This window comes from Porites lutea, chromosome 2 (assembly GCF_958299795.1).
Source record: "Porites lutea chromosome 2, jaPorLute2.1, whole genome shotgun sequence".
Classification (NCBI taxonomy): Eukaryota; Metazoa; Cnidaria; class Anthozoa; order Scleractinia; family Poritidae; genus Porites; species Porites lutea.
This window is the reverse complement of record NC_133202.1, coordinates 37135097-37157624: the sequence shown is the minus strand read 5'-3', so window position 1 is coordinate 37157624 and position 22528 is coordinate 37135097. Positions and strand designations below refer to the sequence as shown.

General features: G+C 39.8%; 2 protein-coding genes across 2 annotated transcripts; both read right to left on the bottom strand.

Annotated features, from left to right (window-relative positions):
• Positions 1-5249: 5249 nt before the first annotated feature.
• LOC140928526 (uncharacterized) lies at positions 5250-11077 on the bottom strand. Its single transcript, XM_073378281.1, has 3 exons — positions 11014-11077; positions 9084-9173; positions 5250-8827 (listed from the first exon to the last, which is right to left on the bottom strand). Exon 3 carries the CDS (start codon positions 8741-8743, stop codon positions 5798-5800), a length of 2946 nt encoding a protein of 981 aa, XP_073234382.1. The 5' UTR covers positions 8744-8827; positions 9084-9173; positions 11014-11077; the 3' UTR covers positions 5250-5797.
• A 53-nt stretch (positions 11078-11130) lies between these two features.
• LOC140926142 (tetratricopeptide repeat protein 4-like) lies at positions 11131-20520 on the bottom strand. The gene is made up of 8 exons (XM_073375932.1): positions 20367-20520; positions 17485-17602; positions 13813-13974; positions 12622-12699; positions 12470-12537; positions 11900-12041; positions 11574-11735; positions 11131-11237 (listed from the first exon to the last, which is right to left on the bottom strand). The coding sequence occupies exons 2-8, from the start codon at positions 17558-17560 to the stop codon at positions 11131-11133; spliced, it is 795 nt and encodes a 264-aa protein (XP_073232033.1). The 5' UTR covers positions 17561-17602; positions 20367-20520.
• Positions 20521-22528: the final 2008 nt, after the last annotated feature.

Sequence of the window (22528 nt, the reverse complement as noted above, 5' to 3'; positions counted from 1 at the left end):
TTTTAAAGTAGGTAATCCCCCATTTAAATAACATCTCAAGCACGTGCCGGTTTGTTTTGACTGAGTTGTGAATATTTAATGATTTACAGAATATTCTATAGAGAGGCTGTAACTATGGTTTCATAATATTTTAGCACCTGTCGTAATTTAAATAGATTCAAGTTGTACATATAAATTTCGCCTTTTCAAATTATTACACTCGTCGACTCGTCTGTCATATAGGGTGTTTTCACTCACGTGGCCAGCTTCTATGTAAATTTATTGGGACAAAAGAAAGCGTTAAAGAAAAGAGTTCGACTCCCAGAGGATTTTCTTGGAACACCAACATGGCCCCCGTTTTATTGCTTTGGAACACCAATATGGCCGCCGTGACGTCACGTGAAAACGCTCTATTAGTATATAAATCTGATCGCGGTCGCAAAAAGAAAATTTTAGAACCGTTCTCGAAATCTGCACACCTCATAAAAGTACAACAAATGAAAGCTTTTAAAAACTTCTCATATAAAGGGTCGATAAAGATAAAGAAAAAAAAACTTACCGGACGACTGACCATTGAACTGTCTGGAGTCTTCGCTGAAGCAAGCTTACGCCTTCCCCAAACGTAACATTTTGTAAAAGTGGAAATGCTTAAAATGCTCGTGCTACCTTAAACTCATGACATTTTCTACGGAGAGAAAGGCTACGAAATCTATATTAACGAATTTTGTAGTATACGAGTATACTACAAAAATATGCACCCACAGTACAGCAAACAAATTGAAACCTAGCAGGAGGCAAACTTCCCGAGGAACGATTAATTTTTGAGGGGGTAGTACAGGGGAATTCATATTTAATTTTTTTCCCGCAGTTGTACTGAAGAGATGAATAAACTATGATATCACCCATTATCCATAAAAAACTGTTTTAAAATTTTCGATAGCTGTGTAACTGATCGGTTATAAAATTGCAAACAAACAGCAGCTGCTTTGCGTCTATCTCTTTACGTCGCCCTATCTCTTTAGGCTTGTGACATGCGCGTTGCTGAGCGACCCTGATGACAATATTCGTACCCTACTACAGAGTGTTTTCACTAACGTAACCAGAGTCTACGCAAATTTATTGAAACAAAAGAAAGCGTTTGCATAAGAACGAAATTCAACTCCCACAGGACGACTGGTCTGGGACACCAACATGGCCCCCATTTCACACTCTATAAGTGTCTGTTTCTGTTTGCTTGCCCTTTCACTAGCCGAAATATTGGCCGTTTACATGTAATGCAAACGAAAACTCTTCTGTCCTTTCGTGAATTCCTTTGCACTAGCTATGCATAGTTTTTCCACATCGAAATGAAGAGCCCGGGTTAGCACGCAGTCGTGGCGCCTTTGTTTGGGTATGTTCCCCAAGGCTACTCTTTGCTGTTTCCTTATTGTCTTTGATCCAGATTACAAACACCTAGATGTCTTATTTCTTTTATTTGTTGGTAATGTGATAATTACGGCTCCGACGTGCGGATCTAAAAAAGACATGTAAAAGCGGCAAATTGGGCTCTAGAGGTTGCGTCCAGTCTTTTCCTCGCGATTTCGTTGTGTTACCTTGTCGGGGCCGACTCCTATAATCGGCTTCTTCCTTTGCTGATTTTCACCTCGTTTTAGAAAAAGGGTCGTAAGCGTTTTCATTCTCCACGGTAGGGGCTTGCCCGCTTACGTCGGGCATGTGATTAGAGAAGCGAAATCGACAACAAAAAACGTAATGTCATTTTAAAAAGTTTTGACCTTAATTTCCTTGTTTTCTCTTCAGTCAGTAATTGTCTTTAACTTTGGCGTTCCATTTTTCCTTCGTTGGTTTTTTCACTGCTCTCTAATTAGCCAGTCTGTCATAATGGAAAGGACCCTATACTTATATGATAGAATTTTTGTCGCTAATTTATGCCGAACAATTTTCACAGAAGGGTAATTGTTAATGGAAGAAGATCCAAATTCCTTCAAGAAATACCGTTGGACAAAAATTCTTACAGAAGAGGAACTTCATCAGTTGAAAGAAAGAGTTCAATCTCTTCTGAACGAGATCAAGTTTGAACTATATATTGTAGGCTTTAATAAACTGTGCTCGCAAAAGTAGCATAATATGCTTCTATTTGTGACAATAATTATATGGCAAAAATTTATTCTAGATTTTTATAAGAGAATTTCTGAGAATAAACAAAATACGTACTATAAAAATATTCGAGATAAAAATGACTTAACCTTGTGTCTGTGTTGTGTCTTTTGCCTTTTCAAAGCCGTTTTGGCGAGTTTTAAAGATTTTTGAGTTGTACTTACAATGTAAAAAATACAGGTGTAAAGGAAGCCGGGCCCTTATTCCTCATTATGCTACATTGCGGTCACTATTTGTCTTCTCATTCACTAAGAGCCAATGGCTAATTTTGGAAATCAGCGCAACCTACAGATTAGTTAGTTATCTCCTAGCAGATAATATAACTGACTAATCTGTAGGTTACACGCTCGATGCATGATTTCCAATAATAATTATATCAATTCAGGTTCCTTACGTTTTCCTTGTGTTTGTCGCCATTTTCTTCAAAACAATGTATGATAAAACGGCAATTATTAATTTGGGTTTGTGTGATATCCTAAATAATTAAGGTCTCAGTAGGAGTTATCAGCCTCGGCCTACGGCTCTCGACCTTGATCATTCCGGATACCACAAAAACCTCACCCGATAATTGTTTATTGTGAGTACAGTAACTCATTCCTCTGAAAAATTGAATGGACTTGCCCCTTCAAGAAGAAGTGGAGAACAGAAATTTCAAGAAACAAGGAAATGTCATACTCGTTTAAGAGAGAGGGAACGGTCGGTTTGCTCAATCTAGTCATTTCTGAGTTTCTTTCGTTGGAGCACTCGTCAAACTGCAAAATCTCCAAAGTATATCCACTGGTTTAATGTAGGATCAATTTAGGTTTGCGGAAAACTACCCACCTCCCCACTGTTGGCTTAGGGGAGGGGTAGGTAAGCAATTCCCCAGAAACCCAAATTGATTCCTCTTGCCGTTTTTCGTAAGACTTTTGTTTTTCAACATCGTATTTCTTCCTTTCTCTTTCTCGCTAAAGAAGGCATGAACATGAGGACGTAAGTGGAAGGATTTTGACTGTTTGATTGGTTGATTTGGTTAAACCTTTAACGGCCCTAAGAGTGATCAGCATCAAATTTCTCCTTGTTGGATCAGTGGTTTATAAAACTCATTCATCACGTGAAATAAGAACGCAACCACACAAGATGAATTCAATCGCTAATTTAATAACTTCTCCCTACTATGTCTGCCCCTGGTCACTCGCTCCAAGCACGTCTCTCGCGCGTCGCTAGACTGTTTCTTCTCCATTAACCGGACGACAGGATTTTCATGGGCGAAAGTTCACAAAGAGAAATTCTCGTCTTACCGTTTAGCCTCCCATGTTTTTCGCTATCTTCGCAACAATTTTGGCAGTTGACGATATCCTGGCAGATATGGTTTGGGAGGGATGATAACGAGCTCCTCCGCAGATCTTCTAGTGGCTTCGACGCAGGTGGGAGGCTGGCAGCTCCACGGATTGAAAATATCGAGTTTCAACAAACCGGGAACAAACCCCACCGTCCTCTATTCTATTACCGCAAGGTAAGGTTTGGGTAGAAATGTGGTAAATATTTTTCATACGGACGTTACTGATCCCTCCCAAACAATTTTTCACTTCCGGCCATTTGATTGAAGAGAATACAGAGACTTTTTCTCAGATCGGGCGGGTCGCATATGTGACAACTCTCCCAGATCCCTGACGAATCTTCTGGTATCCTTTACTTGTCAGTGTGTCTCCCAGATAAAAATGTCTTTTCAGTATTTTGCACCGTACTCAGCCCTTAAAATCATAAGTTCATTTTGCGGTTTCTCCCGGTATGGTTTGGGGTTTTTCCTTATTGAAAAAGAATATTTTCGTGTTCTAGACCCTAAAGGAAATCATTTTGGGGCTGCGTCGAGCTGTGTTTGATGGGGGCTCTAATTGGCTAATAACGATGAGAGGAGAGGTTGGGCTACAAAAGGAAAGTATACAGATTTCAGATTACCGGAGTTTGTCAACTGTAAAATCGCTTTCCATTTCACGGCTCTTCCTCTATTAAGGGGGCTTATCGAAAATTAACGCCAAAGGAAAGCCCTTTCTCCCTTTTCACTTATACTTCGCCTATCAGCCCCCGTCTCATGGCTAAAGTTAGTGAATGATCTGGGCGTGATAACAGGGGTATGAGTTAAAATTAGCTAAAGTTAGATCACGCTTAAAGAAGATATCTCTCCACTGTGGGCCATTGTGCAATTGGCGAATCCAGTTCAGATATTTCATGACAGGTGCAAAGCTAAGAAAGATTTTCCTCTAGGATTCTCGTTTCATTCACTGTGGTCTTTCGCTTTACGAAGGTGACACGGAAAGTCGCAGTAATTTAGAACAGTCAGTAACCTTCCAAATTGGCACGGAATCAACATGAAATCCTTTCATTCTGCTGATTTGTGCCTGGTTTCCGAGTCCCCAGGCATTCACCACCTGCCATCCACGGCGCCAATTCGCACTAAAAATTGGTTGGTGCTCAAAACCTGAGCCTTCCAATCTCTTTATGGTAGTACCTCACTTGATAAAACAGATTTTGTGCGCTTTGCCTGCCAACGACACAGCACTATATATATTTCGTAGGATTTTTCAAAAAGAAATTTGCACCCTGTATTAGTGGTGAAACGGCTAAAGAGACACAGAGAAGGGAAAACACTCTGAGGCTGACGCTTGCGTGTACCAAAGGGTGGTCCTTCTTAAGAGATTTGACTGTTTCATCAACAAATTGCACGGTCTTTTATCTCTTTCCTTTTTCTTTTGAAGACTTAAAGAGTGAATTAAGGGATTAAATAAGAAACTCTTTCATGTTCAGGTGCATTCTATGCACAATTCTCGAAAAATATCAGTTCTTATCTCATGTTGCATTGCCAAGTATGAACCGTAATTTTTAAAAAACGTCTGTGCAATGCCGAAAGGTAGGAAGTGAATTAGACTTGATCAAATTAAATGAACCCTGATTGAAAGAGCTTTAACTTTTCTTTCTTAATTATTTATCTTTTGTACTGCTGCACGATAAGAATCAGATACTGCTTAAAACTACAGCTGAAACTAGCTTACTGGGAAAACACGATATATATGTATGAGTCGGGACACTGCTCCTTTAACATTTAATTCCTCGTTGCCTTCTATAATAGCACAAAAACTCACAACTTTTAAGCCTTCTAATTAGTTTTCTCTACAAATTTAAGGGGACAATTACCAATTCTGTGTTATTATAGTGGGACATGAACCTCTATATAACGAAGTCCTCGGCATAACGATTGATTTTCTTTACCTAGTAATAGTAAAATATATGCATGGAAAAGAACTTCAATGAAACGAAACCGCGTGAAAGCGAACAAATTTTGCCAGTCCCTTGGCTCTTTGTTTTGTAGGTTCCACAGTACTTCATTTGTCCGAAAAATGAAACAGAACATAATACATGACATTGACCTTGGTACAGTCTATTATTGAAATAAATTGTTCAATTGCTTAGACTGCTAGTCTCCCACGCATCCGTGATTTGTTTCTTCGCGGAAGAGAAGAGTTACCGCTTCTTTTACTCAAACAGGCATTATTTGGGCACGGCTTCAGGCAGAAAATATCTAATTCTCATTTACGTTGCTCACAGTCAGATGACGTTGTGGGAAGATCGACAAGACTTTGTTTCATACCATCTCTCTGTCTTTTGGGGACATAGTTTCTTAATTTATTTATGACACCTTAATGTCTTCTTGTTTGTCGAGAGTGACGTCATCGCCTATAAGTGTAAAAGGCGCCCAATATTTTACATCGCTGAACGTCTCGGATTCTCTGAGACATTTCATCGCGTGGTTAAGAGACTCGCTCGCACTTCGCCCTTTAACAAGGTTATGGTAGAAGCTTTTCATGAACTCCAACGTGGCCTCGTCATCGATGGCCCAAAGTGATACCAGAACAGAACGAGCACCAGCAGCCATAAAGGCACGAGCAATACCGACCACGCCTTCAGCTTTGATCTCTCCTCGACCACTGTTACAGCAACTAAGTACAACTAGCTTGGCTCGCAGCTTCACACTCATCACATCTGCCATTGTCAACATGTAATCTTCCTCTGCAGGGGTCTGCGACTTCCTTTCAGGATTCGGGCTCAACGCTATTTCACCGGTCTCTGCGCACCCATGTGCAGCAATGTGTACTACAGAAACCGAACTTATCTGTTTAAGTACCTCACATTTGGTGGCCAATTTTCCAGTGAGAGGTGCCACGTTTAGAATTTGCCCGATAATCTGTGCTTCTTTCCTGGCAAAAGGAAGCTGTTGCAGCTGCTTTCCTTGACTGTTGATAACGCCACTCACGTCTGGATCTCCTACAACTACAGCTCCACTACTGCTGTGAAATTCTGGACAATGAGCAAGAATTTTCAAACTTGTCAGAGAGGGAATTATTCTGACTTTGAATGATTCACACAGGTATTTGGAAAAAGGATTCAGTAATGCAGCAAATGGAGCTAGCCATAATGGACCATCCGGGACAATGATTATTTCATCGCCATCAATTAGATCTAATATTGGGGCAATCACATAGCTGTACAAGGCTGACAAGGGATGAATATCTTCTTGGAGAATGGGCTGTGAGCTCTTTTTGGATGACCGCTCCACACCAGAGCAGTTTTCGCGTAACAAATCTAAAGACCGATCCTCGCAGTTACCATTAGCACAAACACCAATGTTTTTGTAGGCAAATTGAATTAAGGACTGTAATGTTTCAGCTGCAGACTTTGCACAATGACGGCCAAGTGTCTTCCCTCGGTGAAGAAGGGGTTTCTCTTTTGAAATTACCCAGATATTTACTTTGTTTTCGACCACGTTTGCAGCTAAGAATGTGGTACTTGATAAAGTGTGGTTCAACATGCCAAATTCCTGTTCTTCTAGTGGTTTTCCTTTGTATTGACATTCTTTTAAACCATACTGGGATGTCATAAGATCAGCTAGTGACTGGGCCCGACCTTCTTCGGCAGCAGCCAGAGCTTCACCAATCTTTTCTTGTTTTAACAAAACTCTCCAAAGACCTGTGTAAGCATGGTTACATTCGTTCCGAAATCCAATCTTCCACTGATCTTCAGACTGGAGGAGACTTCTCATTTCATTAAACACTTTAACGCTTGTTTGGTAATTTTCGAGTGCTTCAGGTAAACTTTTCAGCATCTCAAAGCATTGTCCAATATTACTGTAGGCTATGCCTAGCATTCCTTTGTCTCCTATTTCTTTACCAATTCTAAGCTGTTGTTTGTGACAATCTATGGCTTTCATGTAGTTACCAATATTTTGGGAAACTGTGCCTAAATTGCCATAGGCAGCCCCTTCCCCAGCCTTGTCTCCAAGTTCTTGGGCAATACAGAGACGCCGGTCGTAATAGACCATGGCTTTGTCGTAATCGCCAATATGTTGATAAGTGCTGCCTAGATGGCCATACGCACGTCCTTCCCCTGCTTTATCTCCCAGGTCTTTTGCAATACTCAGGCGGGGTAAGTAGTAGTCGAGGGCCTTCTTGAAGTCACCAAGACTGAGATAAGCGTTGCCGAGATTGCCATGTGCAATCGCCTCCCCTTCTTTATCTCCAATATTTTTAGCGATATCAAGATGTTGTTTGTGAAAGTAAACTGCCTTTTCGAAATCTCCGAGGCTGTCAAAAGCACTGCCAAGGCCACCATACGCGGCCCCTTCTCCTTCCGAGTCTCCAGAATCTTTGGCAATTTCAAGGTAGCATTTGAAGTATTCTATGGACTTCTTGAAGTCTCCAAGGCTTTTATAAATATGTCCAAGGTTGCAATACGCACCTCCTCCCCTATTTCCTAATTCTTTGGCGCAGGTGAGATGCAGATTAGAGTATTTTATTGCATTTTTTGTATCCCCAAGGTTGCGGGAAGCGTTTGCTAGACCTAAATATGCCAGTGCCACTGCTTCTTTGTTTCGCACATCTTTGGCAATGCTAAGGCTTAAGCTGTAATATTCTTGGGCTTTTCTGAAATTCCCAAGGCCCTGAAAAACGTTGCCAAGACCTCTGTACGCGTCTCCCTCTCCAGACTTGTCTCTCCTCTCTTTGGCAATGCTAAGGTGAAGCCTTTGGTAAATTTCAGCTTGTTTGTAGTCACCAAGGCAGTCAAAAGCATGTCCGAGATTGCTACAGGCAATACCTTCTAATGACCTTCTGATTGTCTTGTCAGCCAGACCTTTGGCGACTCTAAGACAACGCTTGTAGAAGCCTATTGCTTTATCATAACTACACAAACCTCGAAAAGCATTACCAAGACCGTAGTAAGCATAACCTTCCAAAGGTTTTTCTCCCAGATCTATTGCTATACTGAGTGCACGGTTTTGGTACTCCCTGGCTTTTTCGAATTTACATAGCTTTTGGAAAACATCACCACGACGTTGATACGCATATCCTTCCTGTCTCTTGTCGCCCAATTCTTTGAAAATATCAAGAGCAAGGTCGTTATATTCTATGGCTTTCTTGTAATCGCATTGACCCAGAAAAAACAAACCAAAAGTACTATACACAGCTCCTTCTCTAGCTTTATCTCCCGCATGCTTGGCACTACTGAGATTTTGGCGGTAAAAGTTAACGATGTCGTTGACATTCCCAGAAAGATTTGGCACATCATCAATATTGCTCATGACGCGTGCAAATTCATCATCTTTAGTTTCAACGGGTTGGTTTTCTTTGGGCAAATTCGTTGATGATTGATATGGAGTAAATACCTGTAAAATTGAATTGCTCTTTGATCAGATATTATTGAGACATTTGATTGTATAAGTTTACTGGTTTTCACGTACGTCTCTAAAATGTATGCCCAACCATGCAAACGGGGTAGGTTTGAGGTAAGTCTCATGTGAATGTCTTCCTTATCAGAACCATGTGTATACTTACTTCAAAACGTATTTATTTGTTTTTAGCACATTTTTTTGGCTGAACAGTTACCCGTAAGCCCAAAATATGAGCAAATCGACCACTAACCGTTTTTTTCACAGTGTTAGCTTCTGACTTTGGAGTATCCCTTTGGCTTATCCTCCTTATTTTGAAGAGCTCCTTGTTACCATTGTCAATCTTACGACTGTCAAGTTCGATAAACAGGTTTTAGAAAGTATCCTACAATGGTCTTGGTAAACGATATGGATATGGATGGATTCCAGCTGTTTCTTTTCTTTGGTGGGAATGGGGTTGATTTAGGAATGAAACAAGTACGAGTAGAAAACGGTATAAACGTAAACCAGTTGATCCACTAATGAGCTCAGGGGAACCTTGTGATGGTGGTGGACTATCATGTATTTGCCTGCTCATTATTTCCTTCATATCTTCAATCCTCACTTCTCAAACTCATTAATAATTCATAAAGAAAATACAAAGGAAATTGAATTGATGTTTAACGAGTGTTTGGAAATCAGATGAAACACTACTCATTTTTGCATCCTTGATTTCTCTTTCTAAAATCATTTTGTTTGAGAAGCAATATCAGGCATTCCACACAGTGTCTCATCATCAGATGAAACACCTCGAAGTTCGTCAAAAATACTCTGCTGCGCGTCGTATTTTTAACTCTCTTCTGGGCGTTTCATCTAGTGATGAAACACTGCATCTCATGCTTGATATGTTACATCCATTATTTTCCAATTTTACATCCCCCACTTTTATTCGTTGAAAAAGGTCAAGAAATCATCCAAAAATGTCAACCTTTTAATTATGGAGCCACTTTTTGATTGGATGCAATCTTGGTCAGATTTAGAAGAAAATATTTTGAAATAGACGAAAAACAAGGTTTGTAACAAGAATCACCCCTTAAAAACACTGAGTGAATATACGTGAAAAAACAAGCCCCACCTGGCTATTTGTAAAAGCGAGAAAAATTCCCAAATCCTTGAAATCTGAATGGTTCCGAGAGCGCCGGATTCGCCAACCGGGAGGAATCGTTGAGGCGTCTTCATTTCAAGTATTCTTGTTGTTCGTGAATTTGTGAGAAGTGGGATTTTGTGCAACATTATCCTTTAAACGGACCCTAATTATGAGCACCAGCAACGTTTCATAATTCAAACAAAACATCTGAGTCGAAGTTAGAAACGAGCATGCTACTAAATAAATGCAAAACGGGCGATCATATAGCCGTATGCAAACAATGCAATATTGCTTCTATACACTGTTTATACGACATTTTTCTCTCGGTTTCTTTATTGTTATGCTTTTCCATCTCTTGTAACCTGGGACCAGGCTCCGCCTTGGGGAAAGAGGAGAAAAAAGTCGGCGAGCGAAGCAAGCCCAGCGGTAGTCTGGGTAGGGAAAGGGTGGCTGTGGCACCGCCCGTCCCCCCTCCCCGGCCCACCCATCGACGCACTTCGCTAGCCGATATATATTTTTCCCATTTCACTTCGTGTTTTGCCTTTCCCCTCACTTCGGAGCCTGGTCCCAGGCTAATTTTTTGCTGAAACTGCAAACTCTGAATTTTTTCCGGAACGAATTTGCCCGTAAGACTGATTTTCTTACTTAGTCTTGAGTTATCTGAGTTATAAACACCTCGGGCAGAAGTTATCCGTCTTCAGTTATCAAGACTTAGATCATGTTATCAGAGAGGCCCACATAGGGCCTCCTGGAAAAAAATAAGAATCGTTAAAGACTTTGACAGCAGATCCAAGAAAGGATACTGATAACGAAGATGAGAAATAATGAAAAAAAAAACGTTGACATAGTAAAACTGAAGAATTAATAACGCGGTCAGGGTTTTTGTATTTACTCTTCTAAGAAAGGATAGCCTGTCCACACGTACGTTAGCGAACTAGTTATTTCTCCAGTGCATTACGAATTAATAAATCCCACGCGGGGGTTATTTTTTGTACACACACTAGAAGATCTGAAAAGAGAAAATAGAAGGTCTGTGAACAGGCTAAAGAAAGGATACGGCAAGTCCTTTATCACACCAGATGATGGCTTCTTCAAACTGCTTCAACTTTAAACAGGTGTTTGCTCCTAATGAAAAAAAAGTAGACTCGTTTAAAATAATTGTTTCAGGAAAAATTCAAGTTTTCAACTGAGATTCATTTTCACCTCTGATAATCGCCTTGAGGTAAGAAGGCTGTAGTGCTGTCGCAGCTTTTACGTCACTTAGACAATCTGGATAATTTCCTGAAAAAGAGTTTTATTACACCCACATTAAAAAGAATAATCCGCACAAACTGAGGGGGCAGCGTCTACTTTATAGACTCCACGTAAACCTTGCGTACGCTCGAGTTGTTATCAAATCCGATACGACGAAACACTTAATGTGATGCAAGAAAAGTTTAGTGACCCATGAAAGCAAGATTGTGAGTATTTTATAAGATTCCTTGCGAATGCAGCGAAGTAAAAATTGGCGGAACTGGAAAAGGGCAAAGATGCAGAATAGACAATAGAATGTTGGATACGGAACAACATGCAGTGTTGACAATGCGTTGAGTTAATATAATATGAATGATACTTTACCCAAGTGATAATACGCTGATGCCCTGTTGTTGTATAATTTGGCATTCAGATCCTCATCCTTGCATTTTACTTCAATTCCCTCTGTGTACGAGTTAATAGCCTTGACAAAATCACCTTTAAGAAATGCATCATTGCCGGCATTTTTGTGAGTTTCTGCTATGGCTGAAATAAAAATACAAACAGAGTGGTTTTGAGTTCTGCCAGTATGAATGAGTGAAAGCCAGAGATCAAAACATAACATTTGATACCTGGCAAATTGTACATTCACTTGACGTAAAGACCGTGGCCATGATTACAAGTGCGCTTTCTGTTTAGATTTTACTTACACGTGCGATCAAGAGGTCTTGGGTTTGTTGGTGGATTGCTCTCCTCTTTTGCTGGTTTATCACCTTCCTGTGTTAAAATGTGTTCGCATTCTATGAAAGAACAAGTCTTTATCTCCAACAGATCCTGGTTGTTCTTGTCAATCTTACAAGAGTTAAGGGGGTAGAAAATAATAATAATCTTGGCTGGCGGCGGTGGTAGTAGCAGCAGCAGAAATTGGAGAAATGGTTCATCGGTAATCCGTTTTGTACGTGTATATAAATGGCTACTCTTTGTGTGAGACGTCAGGACGCGTCACCAACAAGTCACTTAATATTTAAACCGACTGTATTAAGAGATATTGACCTAGTAAAATAAAGGATTGCGACGTAACAATTTGTCCGGTCAGCGATTATATTTACTCCTCTAAGAAAAGATAGCCTGTTCACACAATTTTTTTCCTTTCTTTTGGTTTGAGTAATTTATCCAGTGCGATACGGCTTAATAAATCCCCCACAGTTTCTATTTTCGTGAGCGCACAAGATGTCAAAAGAGAAAATAGAATGTCTCTGAACAGGATAAAGAAAGGATACGTCTAATCCTTTGTCGCACCAGATGATGGCTTCTTCAAACTTCTTCAACTTTAAACAGGTGTTCGCCCCTAGTGAAAAAAAGTCGACTCATTTGAAATGATTTAATGGAGAAAATTTTAAGATTTAGGTGTTCTACTGAGATTCCTTTTCACCTCTGATAATCGCCTTGAGATAAGATGGCTGTAGTGCTGTCGCAGCTTCTACGTCACTCAGACAATCATGGTAATTCTCTGAAAAAGAGTTTTTTGAGAAAGATGACTTTTTAATCAGTGACACATACAGGCGGCCAAATAGGAGTCGAAGCTACGACCTTCAGGCTGCTAGTATAGTCCGGATGCTCAACCACTAATTAAGCTACAGGGGACTAGTGGGAGCCAAGGGAAGGTTCAAGTGACAAATTACGCTGGCACATACTGCTAGGACTAGAATATTGATATGTGCTTATGCGCAATGATAGAGATGTGATGGGGAATTTGAAGTCTGTTGAATATATAAAAAAGATGGTTTTACGATCCGTGGCACAGGAGGTACTGGGAGTACATGTACTCGGATTCTTCCTTCCGAGCCGCCTGTTTCACTAATTAAAAAATCATCTTTGTAAAATATTTACAACGCTCACAATTCACTGGCACATCTCTATCAAGAATTTTTATCCCTTAGTTAAATTAAAAAGAATAATCCTCAAGTAGAGTAGATCAGAAAGAATTGCACCCTATTAACTCGAAAAAGTGAGCGCTTAAAATTCATATTTTATCCACTGGTCACTTAATTGAAAGGCAGTACCTATTTTGTAATTAAACGATGGGTACAACTGGGCTGTCTTCATATTCGAAACGACAACACTTTGTGCGATCTAAGGATCCTTAAGTAACCCAAGGAAGCAAGATTGAGTATTTTATAAGATTCCTTATTGCGAACGCAGCGAAGTATAAATTGACGGAACTGGAAGATGCGTGCATAAATTGAACCTATTACGGCACATAAAACGGACACACGGTTTTCAGGTACTCCAGACGTGAGCTATTAATGCACACGGAAATGAGACCAGGCACTATGCTCTTTGAGATGAGGTTGAAATTCTCTGTAGAGACTCCATCCCCCTTCCCCCACTGTTTCTCCCTTAGGCTTTAACAAGGTCGTCCGCATAACCAAGAGATGATAATAGGACATAAAACTTCACCCTGATAACATCAATAGGGTCAATAGAGACAGTTGAATTGAGATTCTAGGAGTGTCTTTACGTAAAAGGGCAAAGATGCAGAATAGACAATAGAATGTTGGATACGGAACAACATGCAGTGTTGACAATGCGTTGAGTAAATGTAATATGTATGATACTTTACCCAAGTGATAATGGGCTGATGCCCTGTTGTTGTATAATTTGGCATTCAGATCCTCATCCTTGCATTTTACTTCAATTCCCTCTGTGTAAAAGTTAATAGCCCCGACAAAATCATGTTTACTAAATGCCTCATTGCCGGCATTTTTGTGAGTTTCTGCTAAAGCTGAAATAAAAATACAAACAGAGTTTTGAGTTCTGACAGTATTTTAATGAGTCAAGGCCAGAGAACAAAACATAACATCTGATGCGGCTGATATATTGTAGAACCACTTGAAATAAAGACGCTCGTTATAGGTACGCTTTGTGTTTGGAGTTTTAACACTTACTTGTACAATCAAGAGATGTTTGGTTTGTTCGTGAATCGCTCTCCTCTTTTGCTGCTTTATCGCCTTCCTGGGTTAAAATCTTTTCGCTTTCTATGACAGAACAAGTCCTTATCTCCAACAGATCCTTATTGTCCTTGTCAATCTTACAAGAGTTAAGAGGATAGAAAATAATCTCCTCTTACCTTAAACTAGGCTGACGGCAGTGGCAGGAATGACACGTTTGAGTAGCAGCAGCATCAGTTGAGCTGCATTTTCAGATGGTTCGATAATCAGTTTTCTACGCTACTCTTTGTGTGAGACGTCAGAACTCGACACCAAAAATTCACTTAATATTTAAACCGATTTTATCGATTCAAGCTTAATTTACTAAAGGAGGTAATAATCTGTGCGGTCAGGGATTTGTATTTGCTCTTCTAAGAAAAGATAGTCTGTCCGCACATGCACGATTTTTCCTTCCTTCTTTTTGAGTAATTTATCCAGTGCGTTGCGGCTGAATAAATTCCCTGCGGTTTTTATTTTCGTACGTGCACATTAAGATCTCAAAAAAGAGAAAAAGAAGGTCTGTGAGGACGATAACATAGAAAGGATACGGTTATTCCTTTATCACACCAGATGATGGCTTCTTCGAGCTGCTTCAACTTTAAACAGGTCTGCGCCCCTAGGGAAAAAAGGCGACTTATTTGAAATGATTAAATGGAGAAAAAAAATTCAGGTTTTCTACTGGGATTCATTTTTACCTCTGATAATCGCCTTGAGATAAGACGGCTGTAGTGCTGTCGCAGCTTTTACGTCACTCAGACAATCATGGTAATTCTCTGAAAAAGAGTTTTTTTGAGAAAGATGACTTTTCAATCAGTGACACATACAGGCGCTCAATAGGAGTTTGAAGCTATGACTAAGCTACAAGAGACAAGTTGGAGGTAAGGCCACTACTACTATAAGTTTCAAGCTTCAAGAGACTAGTGAGACCTAAGGCCACTACTGAACAAGGTTCAAGTGACAAATGACAAATAACCTGGATGCTGCTAGGTCAAGAATGTTGATATGTACTTATGCGCAATGATACAGATGTGATGGTGAATTTGGAGCTTGTTGAACACATGAGAAAGATGATTTTACAATCAGTGGCACAGGGAGTTTTTTGGGAGTACTCGGATTTTTCCCTCTGAGCTTCCTGTGTCACTAGTTGACAAATCATCTTTCTAAGGTACTGAGCAGGCTCAGCGTTCGCCATCACCTCTCGTTCAAGAATTTTTTCTTATTATTCTTTAATTAAAAAGAATAATCCTCAAGTAGATTAGAAAGAATTGCCCTATAAGCTCGAAAAAAATCAGCTCTTAAAATTTATGCTTTATCCAGGGGTCTCTTAATTGAGAGGCAGTGCCTGTTTTGTATTTAAACGATCCTTACACCCGGGCTGTCTTCATATTCGACACGACACTAAACATTCTGCGCGATCTAAGGATCTTTAAGTAACCCAAGGAAGCAAGATTGAATATTTTATAAGATTCCTTGCAAATGCAGCGCAGCATGCATCGGCGGAACGGGAAGATGCATGCATGAATTGAACCTATTACGGCACATAAAACGAACATACGGTTTTCAGAAACTCAGACTTGAGCTATTAAATAAATGAACACGTAAATCAAGAGACCAGGCACTATCTGCTTTGAGACGATGTTATCGAGGTCTATCGAGAACCCACCCCTCTTCCCCCTCTGTTACTTTCTTAAGCTTTAAAGAGTTCGCCCACCTAAGACTTTATCCTCATTCATCAATGGGGCAATAGAGACAGTTACATAGAGATTCCAGAGGTGTCTTAACGAAGAAGGGCTGGGATGCAGAATAGAGAATAGAATGTTGGATACGGAATTTAGTGCAATGCTGACAATGCGTAAATATGACTATGATACTTTACCCAAGTGATAGTGAGCTGATGCCCTGTTGCTGTGCAATTTGGCATTCAAATCCTCATCCTTGCATTTCACTTCAATTCCCTCTGTGTACAAGTTTATAGCTTTGACAAAATCACCTTTATAAAATGCATCATTGCCAGCATTTTTGCTAGTCTCCGCAATTACTGAAACAAAAATACAAACAGAGTTTTGCCAGTAACTGAACTAGCGGAGGCCAGAGAATAAAACTGAAAATGTACGTTGTCTGACATACAAAATGTAGCGCAGAGCCAGTGAAGACCCTGGTTAACAAACCCGCTTTTTGTTTGAAGTTTACTTACATGTACAATCAAAAGATTTTGGGTTTATAGTTCCTGAATCGCCCTCTTCTGTCGCGCGCGTCTTCTGAACTCCAGTTTATCATGATCTTTCTACTTTGCCGATTTGCTTTAATTATCAGCTCAGTTGATAAAACTAAGTCTTCGTGTAAGTTTTACTTCTCTACCGACGCAACACCACAGTTTCTTTACAAACTTACCCCTTTAATTGATCAAAAAATTTCGTTGTTGTTGATTGAGAAAAGAACTGAACTGGTTAAATTTTCGCCCAGACAAACGCAAGATGCATGTCTTGGACTCCTTTGTCGATCCCTTTACTTGCACAGTGACCCCTGCCCTTTCCTTACAGTCTGTGCAGCGTTCGTACGGGGCGGGGGGGCGTAGGCTAACGTCATATTCAACAACCTAGAACTATTTTTACTGAGTGATTAAAAGTATGCATGATCGAGAGTTCAAGTGATATAAGACTTCAAACAGATGGTTGATAGTCAGTGTTAAAGTAAACTTGCCATTCCACATTTTAGTTAAGGCTTAGTATAATTCTACCCCGCGACCAAGGTTCGTTACTGGGTTTAAAATAAGACTGGTCAACTGTCTGAGATAGGAAGCACGTACCGGGAACGAACTGTAACTGTTCGTACCTTCCTTACTCACAGTTTCTGACAAACTGGTTCATTCTTTCCGGCTATTAAAAGACGTTTTTTGCCGCAAGGTTATGGTAGTCGAACTAACCTGAGTGGCTGGCGGTTTTCAGTGGGGAGCGTGCCCCTGAACGAGCGGAGAAGCCGCGAGGGGACGGCGCGAAGGGGGGTACGGGGCGAAGAGATGTGCGCAGGAAAAACGGCGAGGGGGTGGAGTAAGGGGTGAGAGTTTCTCTCCCGCATCCTCATCTCCTTATTTTTCTCCCGCTCTCTTACTTTGCGCAGCACTCTACTATCTGAACGCCTGGATAGGCTACGACTACAAACAAACCTCTAGCTACACAGGCTTCCCAAGAACGAGACTAAACAAACTTAAAAATTCTGCACTCGTTCTCCGAATAGCGATTAATACTGAAACCTATGTTATATTGTCAACTACTATACTAAAATCGTTTTATTCAATTTATATACACCTCTTAAAGTGTCCTCCTCAAAGTCATTGTCAGTTTCATTGTCCTCCATTGTTTTCTTTACAGGATGGTGTGACATTCATTTCGCCTGTAGCTGTAACTGAACCCCTTACCACAGCTCCTGTGTTAAGAAAATTAGTATTCACATAAAATATAATAATAATGATAGTTACTTACTTTACACAGTTGTAAACTAACTGGGGACACCTAACTTACTACACACCAAGTTACACAGGGTGATTTTACTCGAGCCGTGTATACTAACAACTACTGCAAAATAGCTATTGGTGAACAGAAGAAGACAATGGAATTAGTACATAATGGTGCGTGTTATTCTACTACCTATATCACGGGTTAGTTAAAATCACTCTACTGTACTTAACTAGGATACATTACGATGCCTAAGATATCAAATTAATTTGCAGTCCTGCTAATCGCAAATGTAAATTTAGCTAGAAGAGTTGCTGCTCAATCTTTAAACTTTTCCGAAATTCATTTGCTTGACTGACATTTAATTTTGAGTCATTTAGTTTAGCATATGAAATTTAAAGCTGAATTTATCCAGATTAGTTTTCAGTTTTCAGCTGATTTTATTCAGCCCCCTTTCCATTTGTTTTGTGATGTTGTAATAAGTTGATCGGTCTGTATAAATGGAGCACTGTTATCCCTGTTTCTCGATTCACGTGCCTGTGTGATTTACGTCCACGAGCTGAAGATTAAACTGTTAAAGTCCAAGTTTGAGTCCTGTCTTGTTTTCAGTTGTAGCAGATCCGCAGTACTATGGAACAGTGACGAATTCCAGTCTTGCTAACCAAGCGAGTTACAGAAGACTGAGTTAGTTCCCCTCCTTGTTTTTCATACGCCGCCAAAATTCCCTCAACGCTGTTTTCCCCGATTTGTGCTTGGAAAGGCAAAACCTATCGTCACAGCATTAGTGCTATAAATATTGCCGAGGGTAAATAACGGAATTATTATTATTATTAGACACATTGAGACTCTTACAGCTCTCTGTAGTTACATCTTGAAGGCCTAAAATTTTGATTCTTAAAAGCGTGTATAGATTTAGCCTCTTTGACTCCTCTCTTGACACAAGTTTGACCAAATTACGGGACTCAAATAGGCACCCTTTGTTGGCGCACAGATTCACATTGAGAAAGGTGTTGGCAGTGGTGTGCAAACGGATGAAACAACTCCCAACACTATTAGGACCTGCAGTACAACGGCGTGAGAAGGATACAGACCATAAGACTTCAATGCGCGTGAGTGGCCCTAACAATGTTGGAAGAGCTATGCATTACGGATCCAACATTGTTTGGGCTACGCTTCGGCGATCAAAGAACAAAAAAAATTTTGAGACTTCTTAGCTCAAAGGTTTTACTGCTGTCAAACTTTGCGTAACAACTCCTAACAACACGCAACAGCGTGCAACAAAGTGTGCAAAAGGACGCAACATATGACAACCAACAATGTTGCATCAGTTTGCAAGGGGCTTATTAAATAAGAGATTTACGAACACAATGGGCGCAATTCAAGCACGACGTTTGACTCAAGGCTGTACCAACCATAACGTAAAAACGACAGAAATTGTCGTGTGCAATCACTTGCAATTCAAAGAGTTGTTTTACCATTGTGTCTTAATTCAAAAGAAATATAAAACTGGCCCGTCATCAGTCAAATTATAAGCCTCTAGACCATTGTTATAACATCAGAGAAATCATATAATATAACGTTTAATACTCTTTAACTTTTTTCACCTCCCTAAAATTACATGAAGCTCCTTTGTGTACGGCATCGGTTTTTTACAGGTAAGGTCCGTTTCAAACGTCGTCCTACTGCCGTGTCGAATTAAATTGATCGAATTAAGTTCGACTTTAGCACGGCAGTAGCGCGGCGTTTAAAACCAAGTCGTGCTATTGTCGTGCCGAACTCAATTCATAAATTATGAATACATTAGAATACATTTAAAAGTTTGCAAAATCGTTTCTTTATTTTTGTGTTTTGTTTTCGCAACAACCTTTCTATTCGACTGAATTAAATTCGACGTCTAAAACCGAGTCGTTCTAGAGTTGTGCTACAGTCGAGCTACAGTCGAGCAAGCTTAGCACGGCAGTAGCACGACGTCTGAAACAGGCCTAATATTGTCAATATCAATAACACACAAAGAACAAGGAAGTGAAATTTGATGCCTAATTATCCCTTCAAGTGAGTTTAGTTCGTTTTCCTGACATGAACTAAGAAAAACATCTATAGGCATTCTCGTTTCGTAACTCCAAAGACACAACAGGTTCGACATGACTCTGTTTACCTGCCTAAACTTCTTTTGTTCATAGATATCACGGCACCATATTAAATAGAAGCAATGGAATACCAACTATTCATGCTTCCATTCCACTTACCGCGGACTCTTGGTACATCAAAGAGTTACCGCTATGTTTAGTGCGTAACCCAAAAGTTTCGTCATTTCAATTTAAATGTTTGGTCGAGCGTAAAGTTTCCTTTGACAAAGATTATGCATATCCTTTGCGATATCAATAACACTCTCACATACCTCCGGGTAGAGCTAATAAAGCTTGATTTGTTCATATAAACGTAAATAGACACCTGCCCGATCGTCATTTGACGGCTATCCTCCAGGTACATTACCCAACTTGAGCGTCGATCGTATGAACTCTTACATGTAAATTTCGCCTTTTCAAATTATAACACTCGTCGACTGTCGTATTAGTATATAAATATGATCGCGCTCGCAGAGCGCAAATTTTGGGGCCGTTCTTGAAATCTGCACACCTCATGAAAGTACAACATATAAGAGCTTTTAAAAAAGTCTCATATAAAGGGGCGATAAAGATAAAGATAAAGATAAAGATAAAGACTTTGAAACTTACCGGACGACTGACCATTGAACCGTCTGGAGTCTTCGCTGAAGCAAGCTTACACCTTCCCCAAACGTAACATTTCGTAAAAGTGGAAATGTTTAAAATGCTTGTGCTGCCTTAAACTCATGACATTTTGTACGAAGAGAAAGGCTACGGAAAGGCTCGTATGCTACGAGTTTTGTAGTATCCGTTTATACTACAAAAATATGCACCCACAGTACAGGAAACAAATTGAAACCTAGCTGGAGGGAAAATTCCTGTGGAACGATTAATTTTTGAGGGGGTAGTACAGGGGAATTCATATATATTTTTTCTCGCAGTTGTACTGAAGAGGTGAATAAACTATGATATCAGCCATTATCCATTTAAAACTGTTTTAAAATTTTCGATAGCTGTGTAACTTATCGATTATTAAATTGCAAACAAACAGCTTTGCGTCTATATCTCTTTACGTCGCCCTATCTCTTTAGGTTTGTGACATGCGCGTTGCTTAGCGACCCTGATGACAATGTTTGTACTTTACTAAAAGTGTCTGGTTCTGTTTGCTTGCTCTTTAACTAGCCGAGATATTGGCCGTTTACATGTAATACAAACGAAAACGCTTCTTTCCTTTCGCGAATTCCTTTGCACTAGCTATGCATAGTTCTTCCACATCTAAATGAAAAGCCCGGGTTAGCAGGAAGTCGTGGCGCGTTTGGCTGGGTATGTGCCTTAAGGTTATTCTTTGCTTTTTTTCTTATTGTATTGGATTTAATGTTGCATTCCAAATTAAAAACACCTAGATCTTTTATTTCTTTTATTGGCTGGTAATGTGAAACTTTTGCGCCTTTTAAAGACAACAATGTGGTGATAATTACGACTCCGACGTGTAGATCTAAAAAAGACTTGGAAAAGCGGCAAATTGGGCTTTCCAGTCTTTTCCGCCCTTTTTCGCTGTGTTCCCTTCGTCGGGGCCGATTATTGTAATCGTCTTCTGCCTTTTCTGATTTTCACCTTAACTTGTTTAAGAAGAAGGGTTAAGAGCGTCCTCATTCTCCACGGTAGGAGCCCGCGCGCTCACGTCAGGCATGTGATTAGAGAAGCGAACTCGACAACAAAAAACGGACTGTCATTCCTAAAAGTTTTGACCTTAATTTCGTTGTTTTCTCTTGAATCTGTAACTGTCTTTAACATTAAATTGGCGTTCCATTTTGCCTTGGCTTTTCCACTGCTCTCTAACTGGCCAGCCTCTCATTATTGAAAGGACCCTATACTTCTATGATAGAAATTTTCTTCCTAGTTATGCCGAACAATTTTCGAATCTGAAGGTCTAGTTATGTACTAAACAGATTCTTGTTTGCTCTTTCCCTTTCAGCCTATCTATTTCCCAGTCTCTTGTGGTCACAGAAAATTAATGTTTAATGGAAGAAGATCCAAATCCCTTCAAGAAATACTCTGAATGGACAAAAATTCTGACAGAAGAGGAACTTCATCATATCAACTGAAAGAAAGAGTTCAATCTTTTCTGAACGAGATCAAGTTTGAGCTATATATTGTAGGCTTTAGTAAATTGTGCTCGCAAAAGTAGCATTATATGCTTCCAGAAGTGCTCGTATACAATAATTATGCTAGAATTTTATAAGAGAATTTCTGGGAATAAACAAAATACGTACTAAAAATATTCGAAATAAAAATGACTAAACCTCGTGTTTGTGTTGTGTCCTTTCTGTTTGCTTCTAAAGCCATTTCGAGGCCTTTTTTTCCTAGTTTTAAAGATTTTGAGTTGCACATACCATATAAGAAATACACCTGGAAAGGAAGTCGGGGGCCCTATTTCTCATTATTCTACATTGTACTCATTATCCGTCTTCTCATTGGCTAAGACCTATAGCTAATTTTGGAAATCAGCACAACTTACAGATTAGTTAGTTCTCTGCTAGCAGATAACTGACTAATCTGTAGGTTGTGCGGGCAATGCATGATTACCAACAACAATTATATCAATTCAGTTTCCTTACGACGGTGCGTTTGTCGTTGTTTTCTTCAAAACAATGTACAATAAAACAATTATTAGATATTCGGTTTTTGTGATATCCTAAATAATTAAGGTCTCAGTAACAGTTATTAGCCTCGGCCTTCGGCTGGGCTGATAACACTTACCTTGACCTTGTTTAGTTCGGATATCACAAAAG